Genomic DNA, 18,007 nt, shown 5'->3' with positions numbered 1-18,007 from the left:
TAAAGGAAAGCAGGAATCTATGCTGACCAAGCAGTCCCCCATCCCCTTGCCAGGTTGTTGCAATTGGACTCAAAGGAGAGAGACCGTTAGTATTTGTTCTTTTAAAAATCCATCTGATTCCATAACAGATGTTCCTGGACACTAGCAGTTCAGGTTGCTGCTTCCAGGCAATATCCATTGTGTTTTCCTTTGCAGAGTAGCGAGTGAAGCTCTTTGAGGTTGTTGCCATTCTGTGCATCTACCCATCAGCTTGCTCTTGGTCTATGGTGGCAGCTGTATAGGTCTGGGAGAAATGCTACAAATGACTGATTTCTTTTTTGTTTCTTCATAGTTAACAAAGAAAGTGAACAACATAGAGACAAGCTGGGCCTTGGGTGCCACCTTTCACCTGCTGCAGTCTCTAGGGCTCTCCCACTGAGCCAGCACCCCCTACAGAACATTGGCCTTTCCAGAAGGAAGAGAGGGCAAGTTCAAATTTCCAACTGCATAGCTCAGCAGGAGTCAGTCCTACAGCAAAACATGGGTTGAAGCTATGGAATCAATTCCCCAAGGACTAAGCAGTTCCCAACTGCAACGAGAGCAGCCACAGTATGGTTTCTAAATAACTTCATTGCCATAACTGACACAAAATCTGCCTCCTGAAAGCCAAAGAGCCTAAATTCCAACGAGGCAGCCTTGAAGCAGATTGTGCTTATAAGCAGCCCGGACACAGCTTCAGTGAATGGATTCATAGATGCCCCATTGTACCAGCAGTTCAGAGTGCTTGTCATGCCCTGGCAAACCACAGACCTTTGGCTGATGATGCTTGAGAATTTTTACATGTAGAACTGAAGTTTGGCCCAGAGAATTTTTAAAAAATATAAATATTCAAACATAACACATGCATTCAATGCAAAGTGAAATCCCCAATGTGTTGTAAACCTCAGTTTTCAATGTGTTAGCCCTTAAACTGCTTAATACTGAGGGCTTTTAACCTTTCAGGATTGGCTAGTTCCAAGGCAAGTGCTTCTTGGGCAGGTATGAAGCAGAAAGCAAGAGGTGGCTAGGTTGGCTGTCTTGGTCAAGAAGCCTGGGCCTCTCCCTCCCTGTTCTCCCCTCTGACCAGTCTTGAGTAAGATAGAACCAGCATGGAACCAAAAAAAAGTTCTCTGTTCGGAGGATGCTGGTTAAGGAGCTATGGTGAGACAAGAACAGATGTTTTTTCACTTACTTGAGGTGAAAGGGAGAGGAAAATGGGAGTAGAGGTAACTTGGTTCCTGTTCAAATTAGAATCAGACAGATCATTTCCCTCCTTCAGGTTTGTGTTTTAACCCACTGAACTTTAAGTCAATAAGAGCAGGAACTATAATAATTTTGCAGGGTTGGGCTGATAACATAAGCCTAAGCTACTTGGGGGGGAGAAGGGGGAGGGAATGTGGCTGGCCCTTACAACCACATTCTTAGTACAAGACTCATGGCAAGTCTCTGCACTGGGGTAGAGAAATGTGTGTTTTTTAATATTTTATACAGTTGGTCTGTAGAAACAGAGCACTCAAGGAAGGGGTTGTAGCTTCTCAGTATTTCCTCCCATCCCCTCCCCCAACCCAGGCACTCTGGCATGACAATACTCAGTTGTTTAATAGTGTGTTTCAAAAGTGGCAATTGTAATCTCTCCTACCCCCAATGCCTATGTAGAAACAAAAGAGAGGTTTACATTTGGAAGCAAAAAGGGCTCTCACGAGATGGCCCATCACCCATCCCTGCAGAGGCTCAGTGCCAGCTTGCTTCTTCAGCACAGCCTGGCGGTGGCAGTCTTTTCCCTCTCATGCTAAACTGCCTGCCCCGTCTCTTCCACCTGAGGTGAGGCAAAGCTCCCATAATGACCTGAGAAATTCCCCTGCAACCTCCTACTAAAACAGGCCAGTCCCTCTAGTGTAAAATACCTCAGAACTGGCCTGTGGTATACAGGGAATGTAAGAAACCTTTACCACATCCTCATGCGGAAATGACTTTTCTATATTATTTGCCAGAGGTAATGGCAGTACAGTCCATGCACACATTACTAGGAGAGTGCATGCATCTACTACTACCTATAAATCTTGCTTTCAGCAAACTTTTTCTGTGTTGGAATTTTCACTGACTACAAGATTGAATGAAGTGACCAATAGCCTGGCTAGATGACATCCAAGAACTAGCTGTTTTAGTCACCCACTAATCCGAGCCCTTGCTGTGCCATGTAGCCTGCTGCTGGTTCTAGACCTGACCTTGGGAGCAGGAATGAGGCCAGCTGCATCTAGAGCTGGAAGGCAATGGGAGGGAGTGAGACAAGGGCAACAGAAGACCTACCACCATCTCCATATGTTCAAGCCCTTGGGAGAACTTAGGGAAAGGACTGATTGTGCTATTCTCTAGTCTACCCCACTCCCCAAACACAAGTACAGTTCAGAGTAAGTTTTCTTTCTGTGTTCTTAGTATCAAGCTCAGGCACTACAGACTCCGTTGGGAGAATTTGCTTTCTCTGTACCAAAGTTGCATTAAGTCTGGAATGCTCAGGGCCTTGATCTTTCAGTTGTACAATTTGTTAACTGAAGCATTACTGCTGCTGCTGATCAAGGGCCCAATTGTGCAGTCCTTGCACAAAACGCTGCAGGATAGAATCCTAAATTTTCATCTGAATTATCCCAGAGGTGAGTTGGACTTCACCTGCTTCTTCAAGTCCCCATACCTACCCTAGTGCAATGAGACTTACTAATGAGCACAAAGTAGCCTTGTAAGAGAAGGGTCCTGATCTGCATCATTGCTGGAGAGGAGAAAGTGCCTGGATAAAGGACATTGACTCTAACAGAAGTGACTGTAGAGCTTAGGGCTATGTCTATACTAAGAGCTAGGGGTGTGATACCCCTGCTCGTGTATACATACTCGTTGAGCTAGCAAGGTGTATCAGTAGCAGTGTAGCTGTGGTAGTGGCAGGGGAGTCATGGCTGAGACAGACATAGTAAAGACCCGCCTAAAACCAGTGAGTATGTTCTTGGCATGGCTCAGCTGGGCCTCCGTTGTTGCTACCTATGTTGTCGCTGCTACATTGCTATTTATACTCCCACTAGCTCAATGACAGCTAGTGTGAGTATGCATATGCGAGCAGGAGAGTCACACCCCTCGCTTGCAGTGCGGGCAACGCCTTAGAGAGTTTGCTTTCAGTCACAAACTCACATTTAAGTCCCCTTTGTAATGTTAATTCCTGATATTAGTTAAATGTACATGATAGCACTGCTTTAAATATAAATCCAGTGCTCATGTTACTTAATGCTGTAATCCAATTAATTGTCTAATGCAGGAGCCTGGTGTTTGGAACATTAAGACAAGGCCACTCAAATGCCTATTTTAGTACTTAAAAAGCTATTTTTAACAAAATGTTCTTGGATTCAAACCTTGGTGATGAAGTTTTCCTCCTTTCCTTTACACTGTTACTCCTCAGTACCAAAGAAATAGGATGGCACGCACAGCCCTCAAGACTAGCCAGTTTCCTGAGAAGGGTCATCCATTAGACACCCCTCGGCCCTCCCAAGAGGGGGTTGCCTGGGGAAGAGGAAGCAGGCTTGGGCTTACAGAGTCAGTCTTACCCTAAATTGGCTTCCCTGCTGCAAACCACACTCACCTCTGGCACCAGATCTTGCTCCAGCAGCTGGAGGCTGACAACCCACAGGGAGAGGATCACATCAGCACCACAGTGCAGCAAGGTATAGGGAGAACAGTACATTTACTGCCTCTTCAGCCTTAGGCTAAAAGGGCCACTGCTATATGAAAGCACATAGCAAAGATGATTCAGTGACAAACTACTGGTGCCACAGGACAGGACTTGTTCCTTGGAGAGCAGAACAAAACTTCAGCAAAGATGAGTATATGTTGTAAGAAAAAAAATTTCATTCCTGTTTGTTATTCTTCAAAGACACTACTTAAATACATGTTTCCAAACCAGACCCGATACAGTTCTCACAGGGTTAAAGATCTCAGGTTCCCAGCAGTCACCAGTGAACTGCAGCTCTAGCTAGATGGAGAAGTTACTTACTGGCAAAGGACATAATCTGCTCCTAGAGAGGGAAAGGGAAAAAAAAAAAAAAAAAAAAAAAGAAGGACACGTCACTCGTGAACCAGTCAGAGACAAATATTTAGAAACAAAGCAGAGAACGCTGCTGCATCCTCCTTCACTCTACCCCATGGATACCATCTCTCGTTTAAGGAAAGGAAGTAAAAAAATCACTCAAGCCAAATACATCTTTGGTTTGCCTCATTCACATGCCATTTGAACACAGCATGTCATTCCTGCTGAATCTGCTAGTGATTCAGCTCATTGTATCACCACAAGTTAATTTGTAGTGTCCTAACAGTGCCTCTTACTTTGACTGGAGACAAAGCATTTGTTGTTTGTAATCCCCATGTCCTCAGCAGCACAAAGGGAGCGACACTTGTGGAGTAGAGTCTCTTTAACAAGTCGATGGCAGCCATTAAAGAGAGGTTATGCCTCTGACGGTCTGTCTCAAACTGTAAGAGGTGCTTTATGGAGCCTGGAAAAGAAAGGGGAGAATTAAATTGCAATCCTAACTGCTGATGCCACTGACATAATGACCTCCACAGGGACCCAAAACACACCAACACACACCCCAACAATCTCTGCACCCTCTAGATTCATCTTAAAAAGGTGCTGTTCTGTCAGCAAATAGCAAGATCCAAGAGTTGTTTCTTGTTCCCTTCAGCAGCCCTTATTCCCACATCTCCTTACACCAGTGGCCAGCAGAATGGAACATTCTGTAAACTAGGCAACACAGGATGGGTTTTGGGAAGGGAAATGCACCCAGGAGCATCACTCTCTATCTGGTCCACAGATTAAGTTTGGACACCCCAACTCCTCCCAGTTTATGAATATGCTGATTCATGTATGAGACACCAATGTGCCCAGAGGTGGACAGGAAACAAACTGGGTCAATCCTTGCCCTGAAGAGCTCACTATCTAAAATAAAGTTCAGATATGCTAGGAGACTTGGAGAAGGGGATATTCAAATTATTGCCATAGATTATGTATCCTTACCCAGATCCTTCCCATTGAAGGCTGCTGTGCTGAGGTGATGTGTCAAGCATGCAATATCTCCAAAGCCCATATTTACACCTTGTCCTGCTAGTGGATGGACTCTGTGTGCTGCATCCCTAAGGGCAGAGAAGAGAGCATCTCAGATCCTAACCGGAGGAGAGCAGAGACAGTCCATGTTTTCCTTACCCACTAAGTACCTTCCCCCTCAGTGTAGAGCAGAGATTCTTAACCTTTCTTTCTGAGGCCCCCTCAACATGCTATAAAAATTCCATGGCCCACATGTGCTACAACTGCTGTTTTTCAGTAGATTAAAAGCCAGGGCTGGCATCAGGGGGTAGCAAGCAGGGCGACTGCCCAGGGCCCCACACCACAAGGGGCCCTGGAAAGCTAAGTTGCTCAGGCTTCAGCGCCAGGCAGTGGGGCTCGGGATTGAGCTTTCTGCCCTGGGCCTCAGTGAGTCTAGTGCTGGCCCTGATCTCTTTTTTTTTGGATGAACCCCCTGAAACCTGCTCGCGGCTCCCCGGGGGCCCAGGACCTCTGGTTGAGAACTGCTGGTATAGCACACACTTCATCTCCTCTGTCTAATAAGCCCCTCCTTAGAGCCCTCTATATATACACACCTCATCTAACAAGTATCTGACACCTAATATCGCCCCACACTGTGCTCCACATACTCTGCCTGCCTTTTTCCTTGAAGAACCTCTCCACTCCATGGCTCGAGATGTAATCCACTTTCTCCACCTGTTAACTGGGAGAGGAACATGTCTGGCACCACAACTATCACCCTCCCTGAATAATTCACACCCTGCTGTGCCAGAGGTGCTTCGCTTCATTCCCCAAACACACCTTTTATGGAACCAGAAATGGCCTGCTTTCCCATAAAAAAAACAACCATGACACATGCAGCCCCAATGAGCAATTTACCCAATAAGCGCCATCCGGTGCCGGACATATTCTGTGGCATGCCCCATTCCAAGAGGAAACACAGCTCGGCTCTTTGGCTCCACTTTGGCAATGCTTGGGGGCAGCTGGCGGGCTGCAGTGCCTGATGGCATCAGGAGAGAAATAGCAGATCGGAACACGGATCCAGCAGTATCAATAAAGTCCGAGTGGTGTAGGTTGCTCCACTGAATAACAATAAAGACAGATTTATATGGTGCCCCAAACCCCAAGGCTTCTGGGTGTCCCAACAAAATTACAAAACACTTTGTTTTGTGTAGTGTCCACAGCATACTAGGCACTGAACAAGCACAAGGGATGACATGAATTCCTACCCCAAAGGGCACATTCTGCCTTTACTAACACCAAAAAGCAACATGGCCTAATAAATACCAGACTGATGCATAAATGAACAAAAGCCTCCAAATACACAGTTCTAACCATTCAGCAAACAAGATCATCCTCATTACAGCCTAGAAGACCATCTTAGACCAAGAAGAGCCTGCCCCTCCTATCATTTTGAAAAGTAATTCACTCTCCATTACTATCTCCACTGCTAATCTAACTTCAGACACCAAGGGTGACCCTCTCTCTGAGAGGTGTTTTAATAGAGCTCCCATGTGAAGATGGCCCATCTCAGGGTTTTTTTTAAATGTTTTAGTGAGACTTTTTTGCTTGACTTAAAGTGTTAAGAATGTCAGCCTGTAACTGCACTAATGAAAAAGTGAATAGAAATCTAGTAAAAGTAAAATCGTAATAGGCTTTCAAGGCTTGTGCATTTAAATCAGACACTTTATCTACAAGTTATACAGCCTGGTTAGTATCCATACAAGTTCACAAGTATTGATTATAGCAGGCAAAAGAGAGAGCCTATACTTTTCTATTTGAACAAGATATGTACTAATAATCAACAAATAAAAAAAAAAAAAGATTCAAAGCCAAAAGCTACCTTAATGCAAATTAACCAGATCTGAATGACAGAAGAGTAACAAGTCAGAGCATACAGTGAATGCACACAAGACTAAAATGAAGAATTCTTTATTAAAGGGCAAGTTAGACTTTGTGGAAAATAAACTGGAAGTGAAAAGTAGTAAGCTTGTGGGCGTCCCAGGAATTCCTGCCCTGACTAAGAGTTGTCGGAGCCTTGGGACTGCATGAGTTAGGATAGTCAAAGGAAGTGCCATCTCAAAGCACAACTGCACTGTAAAAATGCACTCACAGGTTTTGCATACAAATTGTTATTTTTATATAAATATATGTGGAAAAAATGGTGGGGAAGGAAGTGTGTCTAGAATTACAGGGTGAGATTCTGTAGGAGACTGAAGAGGAGCTGCTGTCCACGACAAAAGGAACATATAAATCTCTCTCTTCAGAGGCTTCCAATTCAAGAACTAACCAGGCTCAACCTGTTCAGCTTTTAAAATGAGGACCAGATCAGGCCTACCCATGTAATGTTTTTCAGCACACACTAGCATGCTTTTCTTCCAAGTCAACTTACTACAACTTCCATAATACGTTAATTATGTTAGGTCCATACATGTCAGAACAACAGTGGTCAATTCCAGATTCATCACAGAAAGATGTTAAGTCTTCCATAATGCACTTACCTGCAGTGGTATCCCATGAGAGGGACATTTCTTCCTGAAATCCTGGTAATTACACCGAAGGAGGAGGATTGACAGTCCTTATTTTACTCTAGCTAGTGTCACTGCAGAAGCTATTCTTATTTAGACAGGCATCTAATGTTTTCTGAACCTTATTAATATGTTCCATTAATAAATATTACCCTTTACTCATTTTAAAGTTGTCATCTTAATTTCACCGAGTACTTTTTGTATAATAGGATGGAGTAAACAGGGACCAAAATGGCCACCATTCTTTAATTTACAGAAATCTATCTTATCACAGCAAGAAAGTCAGTTCTGCATCCTCATGAAATGATGATACTCACAAAGGCAGAGTTGATGGTGTCCACAAAGCTTTCCTCATCCATACTAAGAAGCTGTGATGCATGTTCATGAGATGTGGACCAAACCAAAGAGCTGGCAGTGTCAGAGAGCTGATCCAAGAGAACCATAAGAGTCAGTATCAAGAGACAGAAAAATAATCTGTGCAAGGCTCCCCAACATGCCAATCCAGGAACGGGCCCAGGCCCCACCCACACGCTAATTCGGACCAGGGCCTTCATTCCACCCATCCCAGAACCAATATGTGCAAGGGGCTCCACACCCATAAAAGCTAACAGGCAGGAAATAGGAAAAAATAAGAATTAGAGGGGGGGAAAAACTACAGACAGAGAGGTCAAGAGTCATAGAAAGAAGGAAAAGTCTAGAGGCAAGACAGAGGCAATGTAACTAGGCATGGAAAGGTAAAAGAAAGGTGATTAGAAATAAACGGACCAAAAAGTTAAAGATGGGTGAGTCCAAAGTCAGTCTCTTACCGGGAGAAGAGCAATTGGCCCTGAAGGGAGGAATCTCTGCCATGCTACATTGTTGTCTGTGGCCTATAACATGGAGAAACATGAGGACTGATGAGAACTGCTGATCTTGCATCACCTACTTAACCTGCGCAGACACTGCAGCTCAGGAACTTGCAGGATCTCACCTCAGACAAGAGCAGAGTAGCAACCACAGCTGACTGATCATATTGATAGTGGATGTTCTGAATTCCAGCTGCTTTCCGGACCATGGAGTTCTGACCATCTGCACCAATCTGTAAGGGGATGAGAAACAAGGAAACCTCGTCAACGGCTTTAGAAAAAAAAGTCAGCATTCCAGCCCTATCTGCAGTGAGTAGCTAACTCAAAGTAGCAAAGGCCTCCCATTTGCACTTGGATATGTGGTTTCTTTTAAATAAATGAGAATACTGCAACAAAGAGGCAGCCTCTTCAGCCCTACTCTAATTTAGCACAATCCTCTTCAGCTAGCCACAAAGAAGGCTATTGACATTACCCCTTAGTATCTCTGACACAGTCAGCAGCTCCCCTCACTCAAAACCCTCCCCACTGATGGAGCAGCACCACACACAAAATCAGAACTAAATCCAGTGGAAAGAACTTGGCAAGAGACTGTGTCTGATCAACAGAAAATGGAAGTTTAGTTACCAGCAGTTTGGTCTCTAGTCTGCGTCCATCAGCTAAGTCAATTTTGACCCAAGGGCTTGTGTCAGAGAGATGACAGGAAAGGGGCCAGGTATACCCAACTGCTCTGCTCCTGTAGAGAACCTCCACCTGATCTGATGGAACACAACATAGCAGGGTCACAGCATGATACAGACACGAGAAAAGGAAAGTTACAAAAGAGAGCAAAAGGCAAGACACAGCTAGCCAACACAATGACTCTCAGAGCTGACCCCACTGACACCTACCCTTAGGGCACAATGAAGCAATCTAGGCACTTGTATTGCCCCCATCACTGCAGTGTCTGATCACCTCCCAAATAGCTGAGTTGAAAGTTAAAGACACTTCACAACAAAACATAAGATACCACAGTGAGTGCATGCGTGAAGTCTAGAAAAGGACACAAGATAGAAGGCTTAGATAAAGTTCCACTAAGAACAAGTACCTCTTCCTAACCCAGAGGGACTGACTTCTCCATAAACCTCCGAGTTATCTGCTGAATGGATTTCCTCCCTCTCTCTTCCCCTGTTCCAGAGCTCCCTGCTGAATGCAACTCAGTGAAAGCTCCCACACTGTGAATAAAAAATGAAAGCAATTATCGCCTACCTGACACTGCATCTAACTGTTTGGTTAGAGCAGACATAATGACATTGTTCTCCACTACATAACCCATGTCTTCTAAGTTGTTTTTATCAAAGATTATCATGGCTTCTGAACAGGCATCCCATACCTATTAGGGGGAAGAGAGAGACAGAAAATATTATCACACAGCATAGACTCAGCATGCATTGTGCAGCTCCATCAGGAACTGCCCACAACTCTCCTTTAACAGGGAAAGGTGATAGGCAATCTCTAGAGCTTCCACCAGGAATCATCCCTCCAGCTGCTAATATCAGGAGTTTGAGGGAGGACATAGAAAGGTGAGAGTCTCCTAGGACAGTGATTCTCAAACTTTTATACTGGGGACCCCTTTCACATAGCAAGCTTCCAAGTGCAACCCCCCTTATAAATTAAAAACACTTTTTTAACACCATAATAAATGCTGTAGGAAAAGCAGGGTTTGGGGTGGAGGCTGGCAGCTCACGACCCCCCATGTAATAACCCTGTGACACCCTGAGGGGTCCCAACCCCCAGTTTGAGAACCCCTGTCCTAGGAAGACTCCCACTCCCTATTCAAGCCCAAATTAATGGTGTTAAGTTTGCAATTGAATTGTAGCTCTGCAGTTCTCTTTGAAGTCTGTTTTTGGAAGTTTTTGTTGAAGGATGTCTAATGTTAAATCTGTTATTGAATGTCCAGGGAGACTGAAGTGGTCTCCTACTGGCTTTTGTATGTTACCATTCCTGATGTCTAATATCAGGCATTAATTTGGGCTTGAACAGGGACTGGGAGCAACTGGCTCATTACAAAGCAATTTTCCCTCTCTTGGTATTGACACCTCCTCCTCAATTATTGGGAGTGGACCACATCCACCCTGACTGAATTGGCCTTGTCAGCACTGGTTCTCCACTTGTAAGATAACTCCCTTCTCTTCATGTGCCACTATATTTATGCCTGTATCTGTAATTTTCACTCCATGCATCTGAAGAAGTGGGGCTTTTTTTACCCACAAAAGCTTATGCCCAAATAAATCTGTTAGTCTTTAAGATGCCACCAGACTCCTTGTTGTTTTTGTGAATACAGACTAACATGGCTACCCCTCTGATTCTAGGAAGACTGACACACCAAGAATACAACAAGCTTAATCAGTGTATCCTGTTCCTCTCCAAAGAGGAAACAAATCTTGGGCCATTAGAGGTAAATATTTCTGAGAATTCTAATTACATTAGCAGAAACAGACAGACTGCATTCATGGCAGTGAGTCAGGCACCTGCATCCGCTGGAAGGGTTTGAATCGCAGGCTGCAGACATGATCCCAGGCACCAAAACCTAAAAGAGAGAGAAGGACCCACAACATGAAGAGAAACCAGTCACAATGAGACCAAACTGAGACTCAGATTCACTTTCCTCTTTCCCTCCCCTCGATCCCCTACTGAGTAACACTCTTCCAGCCTATCCATAGACTCTGCTTTCTCCACCTGCATACAAAGCTGGGTCTGCCTAGGTTCTTATAAGGCTCTCACACCACTCTTGATACTGATGCAAGACAGGAGGAAAGAGCCACCTGCCTGGGGTCAGTGAAGACCTGACTTCAGGAATTCAATGTAGCAAACAGTCAACTCTCACTACATATACTTAGGCTCTGAGTTGGGGGCACAGGAGGGAGGGAAAGGCTCAAGGACAGTTGATTAAAACACTTTTTTCACCATTAGGATGAAGGGTTCAGATCTGCCTGTAGCCACACATCAGATTCTCTCAGCAGCCCGTGAGTTCCCCTTCTCTATCCCTGAAGACTATACCATCCTTCCTGTTAATGAGGCTTGCATCTTCAGCGTCACATTAGACAAGGGGTGGGCAAACTATGGCCCGCGAGCCGGATCCGTCCTGCCAGCTGTTTTAAGCCAGCCCTCGAGCTCCCGGGGAGTGGAGTCTGGGGCTTGCCCCGCTCTGGCACTCCATCCACAGCGCAGGGTTGGGGGCCACTCCACATAGCTCCCGGAAGCAGCAACATGGCCCCCTTCCGGCTCCTATGTGTACGGGCAGCCAGGGGGCTCCACTCTGCACACTGCTCCCACCCCAAGCACCACCACTGCAGCTCCCATTGGCCGGGAACCGCAGCCAATAGGAGCTGCAGGGGCAGTACCTGCGGACGGAGCAACACACAGAGCCGCGCCTCTGTGAGGAGCCTGAGAAGGGACATGCCGCTGCTTCCAAGAGCCGCTTGAGGTAAGTGCCACCCAAAGCCAGTACCCCGAGCCTCTCCCCACGCCCCAACCCTCTGCCCCAGCGCTGATCCCCTTCCCGCACTCCGAACCCTTCGATCCCAGCGCGGAGCTCCCTCATGCACCCCAAACTCCTCATCCCCACCCCCCCAGCCAGAGCCCTCACCACACCCCCGCACCCCACTACCCCGCCCCAGAGCCTCCTCCAACACCCTGAATGCCTCATTTCTGGCCCCACCCCGGAGCCCACACACCCAACCAGAGCCCACACCCCCTCCCGCACCCCAACCCCAATTTTGTGAGCATTCATGGCCCGCTATACAATTTCTATTCCCAGATTTTGGCCCGAGGGCCACAAAGTTTGCCCACCCCTGCATTAGACTCTTCCTCCTGCCACCCACCCAAGCCAGCACCAAGTCCTGTCAGTTTTTCCTTCACAACTACTTTAAAATATCGTTTTCTTTTCCTAAAATCTTTGTCCAGGCCTTGGTCATCTCTCACTTTGGTATCTGCAACTCCTGATGTAATCTAGTTTTCCCACCCAACCCTGATCATATGAACACCTGCTTGCTTTTCTCTTGCCTTCCACACATTGTTTCAAAATTCTGCATGACTCTTCCATTGTTTACATCTCAGCCCCCATTTCCTCCAGTTGCCTGTGCTTCTCCAAAGCCTCTCTCCTAATCTACCCCCTGTACCGTTTTCAAACTCTCCTTTCTGCCCCTTCCTCCACGCTTTCCTCTCTCCCCCCGCCCCCCAATCCCACCCCAAGCATCAGCCAGCCTCCCCTCAGCCAAATACTTCCACAGAACATGGTGATTCTGTGAAATGGCAACCATCAAAAGGAAGCAGAAAAAAATAACCTTTCACACCACTCAAACTGAATTTCCCGAACTCTGGTCATCTAGGGTAGTGCTCATCTGAACGTTGTACTTCAGATCTTAAGCTCCTTGGTGCAGTCACCCTTTTTATGTCATAGTGCTGAGCATGTTAACAGTGTTCAGCAAATGATTGATAATATAAGCATTACATGGAGAGCTGGAGGCCACTTCACACCAGCCCAAACTGAGTTATCCCACCTTCATCAGCCTGTATGTTGAACCTAACTCGTTTCAATGCACGACTTGTGTTTAATGTATAAATGATCTGGAGAGGAAAGGGGATGGTTCATCTATACAGAGGAGGAAATAAAATTCAGAAGCCATTCTAGAGAATAGAATCAAAGGGCTGAGAAGTTCTACATTCAATGCAGAGAATGATGAAGTAACAAGGACAGTGGAACATCAAGGAGAATCCCCCAAGTGAGAGTGGACACAAACCATTCAGGGTAAAGATTCAGGAGTGGGTGGGGAAGAGAACTTTCACTTCATTCAAAAATTCCCTGTTCATATAGGACATGAGAGAGGGTTCTGCTACAGAAAGTGAAATTACAGATACTATGAAATTAAGCACATGAGCACTGACATCTTAACTGTCTCTATAAACAAATACAAAGTGAACTAGAAATTAAATGATTACGAGCTGATGGGATGATTCTCTGAATCAGAGATGGGAGGAAGATCACTGGTACGGATACCACTGCATCTCACATGTTCCCAAAAGTTGTAATATGCAATCTGATAACTAAGGAGGCAATGGTGAAATATTTTGTGTAAAGATATGAATAGGGTTGGGCACTTGACCAGTCCAAAAATAATTGACAATATTTGACTGGTCAATTGACCAATGTCAAAAATGGTCAAATATTTTAAAAAACCCACTAATTTATTAAAACAGTAACAAAAAGTTTCCAATAGGCTTAGCCTTAGATAGATTATACCTAATTACAACAATCAAGTTACTTAACTGAGTTATTTTAACTCAAAAATGTGAAACATAATGAAACTAAGTTCTAAAAAATGAAAGACTGGGACCATGATGCAGTCAAGAAGGTAGGCCACCACCTTCATCAGGACACTCTTGCTGGAATATTTGACCCTGGTCAAATAATAGGTTAACAGACAATATTTAACCAGTCAACTGACCATCTTGCCAAGCCTAGATAAGAGAAATGACAAATAAACGGAAGATTTGCAGAAATTATCTGCTACAGACCCCATAACTGAAGGACAGCAAGAGTCAGAAATTCCTCAACCAACTATTGTGAAGTCAAAAAGTGAACGGTGCTGTACTCAGAAGAAGGGATTTTTGTTTCAATTGGATACCATATTCTTCTCAGTTCTAAACCAAAACCATTGTGTACTGTTGCTCTGCAAATGCTGAATAGGTCCATCCTTCTACTTCAAAGATGCTGTTTCAGGGATGGGTGAAGTGATTTCTGTTTGTTAAATGTTTTGGGATTAGAGCTAGTTGAACTTTTTTCTGTCAACATGTGTGTGGTGGGGGGGGTTAAGAAAAATGGCTTTCTGGAAAATTGTCCAACAGTTCAAAATTTTTGATCAAAACAAACTGAAAAACAATGCCTCATTTTAATACAATACATTTTTGTTTTTTGTTATTTTTAGTCCCTCCCTTTCCTAGTGGAAGAAAGGGAGGAACCAAAGTTTTTTTGTTTGGTTGGGTGGGTTTTTTTGGAATTGGAAAAAAAAATGTCCATAAAAAAAAAACTGCAAAAAGAAGTTTTTGTTTCATTCAAAAATGTTTACAGAAAATACTTACAATTTTTTGACCAGACTTATTTGGGATCCTTTGTGATGAAAGGCACCATGAAAATGTCAGAGTGGTAGAAAAGAGGGCAAAAGAGAGAACAGAATTACCAGAGTTGGAATTTGGACAGGACCCAGAGATATCCCTGCTCTTGGCCCAGATGCCATAGGATAAATGGTGAGAATCTCAGTTGTCTCTCATAATTGTAACTCCAGCAGCACTGAGCCCCTGCTTCAGGCTGGAGAATTAGTTCAGCAGCAACTCAGAGCAAATTACCAACACCACTTTCTGGAGTACCTAGGTTGTTCTTGGAGTTCACACATCCACGTCCTAACCACACCTAACCCTACTTAGTTTACAAATAAGTATGGCTTCAAGCTAGCAGGGTTAGGGTGCATGAACCAGCCTAAAATCTTCCCACCTACCTAAATATTCATGCGGTGAAAAGCAAGAAGAAAGGGAATAAAAGGTTTGGAGGAGCCAACTCCGTGCTGTGTACCAGAAAGCAGATACAAGACTATTTCAGAACCAGGCTATGAAATTAGTTTTTTGTGGCTGCAAACCTCAGACCAGTTACCCAGGGGTGGAGAAGCCTTCGCACCTCAAAATCCACCACCATCACCCTCAACACTAACTGTCCCTCTTGTTGACTTCTCTGCTGAGAAGTCAAAGACTGAATGGGCCCAAGAGACTGAACTATGCTGCAGAACCAATTCCTCCAAGGCAGGGGTGCAGTACATAGACTAGGGAACAGTGCAAGAAGCTTTCTTCACACAACCCAGGCTGTATCTGTTCTGTGGAAAGAATACTCTAGGGCTGTCACTTGAAGACCTTTCACTAGCACTGAAATCTCACAGAAATCTATACAAAATGAACAAGAATTCCAGAACAAGAAGAAGTCATGCCCCTAACCTAGAAAAGCCTGATTTAGACACCTCAATTCAGAATGCACAGCAGTAAGAAATGGAGAGTAGGAATCAGCCAAGTCAGTTTAAGAACAACAGTCCCAATCTGAAGAATTCTCAAGGGCCTCACAAAAATAAAGCCAGTTCCAGATTAAAGTGTTACACAGAAAGAACAAGAAGAACTGTACTCACTGCTCAGAAGGGTGGCTGAACCAGGGGAGATGGAACTGACCCTGTTACTGTAACTCTCAGGCAAACGGTCAGACACTTTCCTAGGGCCAGCTTCCAGTAATAGGATTTTCTTCTCACGGAAGTGCACATCATGTCCTGAAATAGGCAAACATTTATTAAGATACTTTTAATAAAAATTCATTTCTTTATTTATATATCAAGAACTCCCCTGCATTTTGCAATGAGACACACAAATAAAATTCCCTACAGGGAAAAGCATATACAACGCATATTTCTAACTAGGTAAGTACAGATTTAATACTATGACGGCACTGTTCACAACTCCATAGTTCAGGTTTAAGATTCGTTTTGCAATTAAAGCAAGGATTCAACCTGTTTTGTATGAAAAACTACAGCATATCCTCCCCAGACTTGCAGCACTTACTTTGTTGAGTACAGAACAAATTTTCCGAAAGTTTACAAGTAAATCTGTTAGTTTCTGATTAAAATTAAGAACCAAATTCTTTAAGAAATTTAGCATCCGTGAGCGTCTTTTCTTTGTCCCAAAAGATCTTAAAGATGGAATAACCCAGGCACTTCAAACTTTTCACATAGTTAAAATTATTTGAAATCTTTTGCACAGGCTATACTTGAAAAAAATAAGGTGGCAATTAAGCTAAGATATTAATTATTACTGTATTTAATTGTTACGGTTATATAGGCTACAACTAGGCTCAGAAAATCCATAAATGGGGTCACTGACATTAAAAATAACTTGTCCAATCACTACTCTTCCTCTACAGCAAATTTGCATGCAACAGTTCTAGTGCCTGTAATGACTCAGTAGTATGAAGGAGAGGGGACACTTATCAAGAATAGTTCTTACTGGTAGGTTACTTTGCCCAGCTGTTACTGCTTTTTAAAAGTTCCATGGCTGCATATGAGCTTTGGGGATCAGCGCTTGAAAGGCTCCCTGCAGCACAGCTGCCTCAGCTCCACTGCACACTGAAGTACCACTCGGAAGAGGCAGGGATGTAAAGGGAGCCTTTAAGAGATATTTGGACATGGGGACTAGGCTCTCCCTGCCCCCCTTCACATAGGGCCAGTCTCACATAGCCCTTTGAACCTATAAGTAGATTTCAAATTAAGGGCCAGATTCACCAGTACACTTCAACTTGCCCTACTTCCAAATATTAACAATAGCACAATTATCTCTTTCCACCCCCCAACAAAAAAAAAGGAAGATAAACAGGACCAGTGAAAACAGCGAGCTACCAGCTGGAAAGTACCCACTTATTTAAGAGCAAAAATTAGGGGAATGAATTGGCTTAAAATATTGGACTTTTTTTAAATTAATGAAAAAGAATTAAATAAAAATGTGTAGGTTACTGCTGTATAGTTTCAAACAGAGATTCTCCTTTTCTTACCCACAATAAATTGCCACTTCTCAATGAAAGCTTTTTCTATAGGAAGTGTAATGACTGCCCTAACTAAATTAGGGACAACTCCATTTTAGGCCTGGTCTACACACAGTATAGAGCTATGGGTGTGATTCCCCCCCGCCCCCATCAGTAAATCAACACAACCCTTATAACAGATACACATAGGTTACTTCCCTTCTCCCTTTACACAAGTTACACCCCTATAAGCATCTGTATCCAGAGATAGCCGTATACCCGCTTTGAGAGGTGGAGCGGAGCGTTGTACCGTTTCAACGCTACCAGCAGAGTGTGGACGAGTCTCAACCCGGGCACCACAAACCACTGCCGAGCCCCAGGTCTTGATGGAGTCTAGCCAGGGTCCTCCCTCTGCCCCAACCCCCTCCTCCGCCCGCGGGAGGGGCAACCACCGCTGGGCTCGGAGGCTTTTCCGGTCACATTCACGACCACTCAGAACCGGGGCCCGGCAGGGCCACTCATCGGGACACTCTCTAACCCCACAGCAAAGAGGATGGATGGACCGACCCGCCCCGCCCCCAGCCCAGGTGAGCACGACAAGGCCTTACCCAGCGCCGCGGCCATAGCGCTCCCGACCATCCCCCCGCCCGACACCACCACATCATACACCGGCCCGGTGCCTGCAGCCCGCACCGGGACCCTCCACGCCAGGACCGCGGCCCGCCCGGCCCGGAGCCCTCCTCTAAGCGGCGACAAGACACCACATCCACCCGCAGACACCCACACCGCCATCACTGCGGAAGTGACGGACCCAGCACCATAACACCCGCCCAAAACGGAAGTGACAAAACAAGCGCCATGACAACGCGTGTGCCAACAGCCGAGGTGCATGCCCAGCCACTCCTTCCTGGGAATGTCCTCCCAATCGACGAGCAGTGGGAAAGGCGAT

General features: G+C 44.9%; 2 protein-coding genes across 8 annotated transcripts in view; one reads left to right on the top strand and one right to left on the bottom strand.

Moving 5' to 3' along the window:
• Nucleotides 1-4,109, top strand: part of ENTPD5 (ectonucleoside triphosphate diphosphohydrolase 5 (inactive)) — a 44,238-nt gene extending 40,129 nt beyond the window's left edge. For all 5 annotated transcript variants that reach the window (XM_074955914.1, XM_074955915.1, XM_074955918.1 and 2 more), the window contains one exon: nt 332-4,109. In XM_074955914.1, coding sequence (XP_074812015.1) covers nt 332-418 — 87 coding nt within the window. In that variant the 3' untranslated portion in view covers nt 419-4,109. The remainder of the gene's footprint in view (nt 1-331) is intronic.
• Nucleotides 3,824-17,864, bottom strand: COQ6 (coenzyme Q6, monooxygenase). 3 transcript variants are annotated; one of them, XM_074955911.1, is made up of 12 exons: nt 17,667-17,864; nt 15,683-15,817; nt 10,988-11,046; nt 9,726-9,849; nt 9,105-9,235; nt 8,606-8,713; nt 8,442-8,504; nt 7,953-8,060; nt 5,987-6,189; nt 5,063-5,178; nt 4,375-4,541; nt 3,824-4,067 (listed from the first exon to the last, which is right to left on the bottom strand). In XM_074955911.1, the coding sequence occupies exons 1-12, from the start codon at nt 17,848-17,850 to the stop codon at nt 4,038-4,040; spliced, it is 1,428 nt and encodes a 475-aa protein (XP_074812012.1). In that variant the 5' UTR covers nt 17,851-17,864; the 3' UTR covers nt 3,824-4,037. The 3 variants fall into 3 exon arrangements, with proteins under 3 accessions (XP_074812012.1, XP_074812011.1, XP_074812013.1); XM_074955910.1 differs by lacking the exon at nt 3,824-4,067 and having other exon boundaries at nt 4,084-4,541; XM_074955912.1 differs by lacking the exons at nt 3,824-4,067; nt 17,667-17,864 and having other exon boundaries at nt 4,084-4,541; nt 10,942-11,046.
• Nucleotides 17,865-18,007: the final 143 nt, after the last annotated feature.

Source organism: Natator depressus, chromosome 6, assembly GCF_965152275.1.
Source record: "Natator depressus isolate rNatDep1 chromosome 6, rNatDep2.hap1, whole genome shotgun sequence".
Lineage (NCBI taxonomy): Eukaryota > Metazoa > Chordata > Testudines > Cheloniidae > Natator > Natator depressus.
The sequence above is the reverse complement of the archived record's forward strand: the minus strand, read 5'-3'. Positions and strand labels throughout refer to the sequence as shown.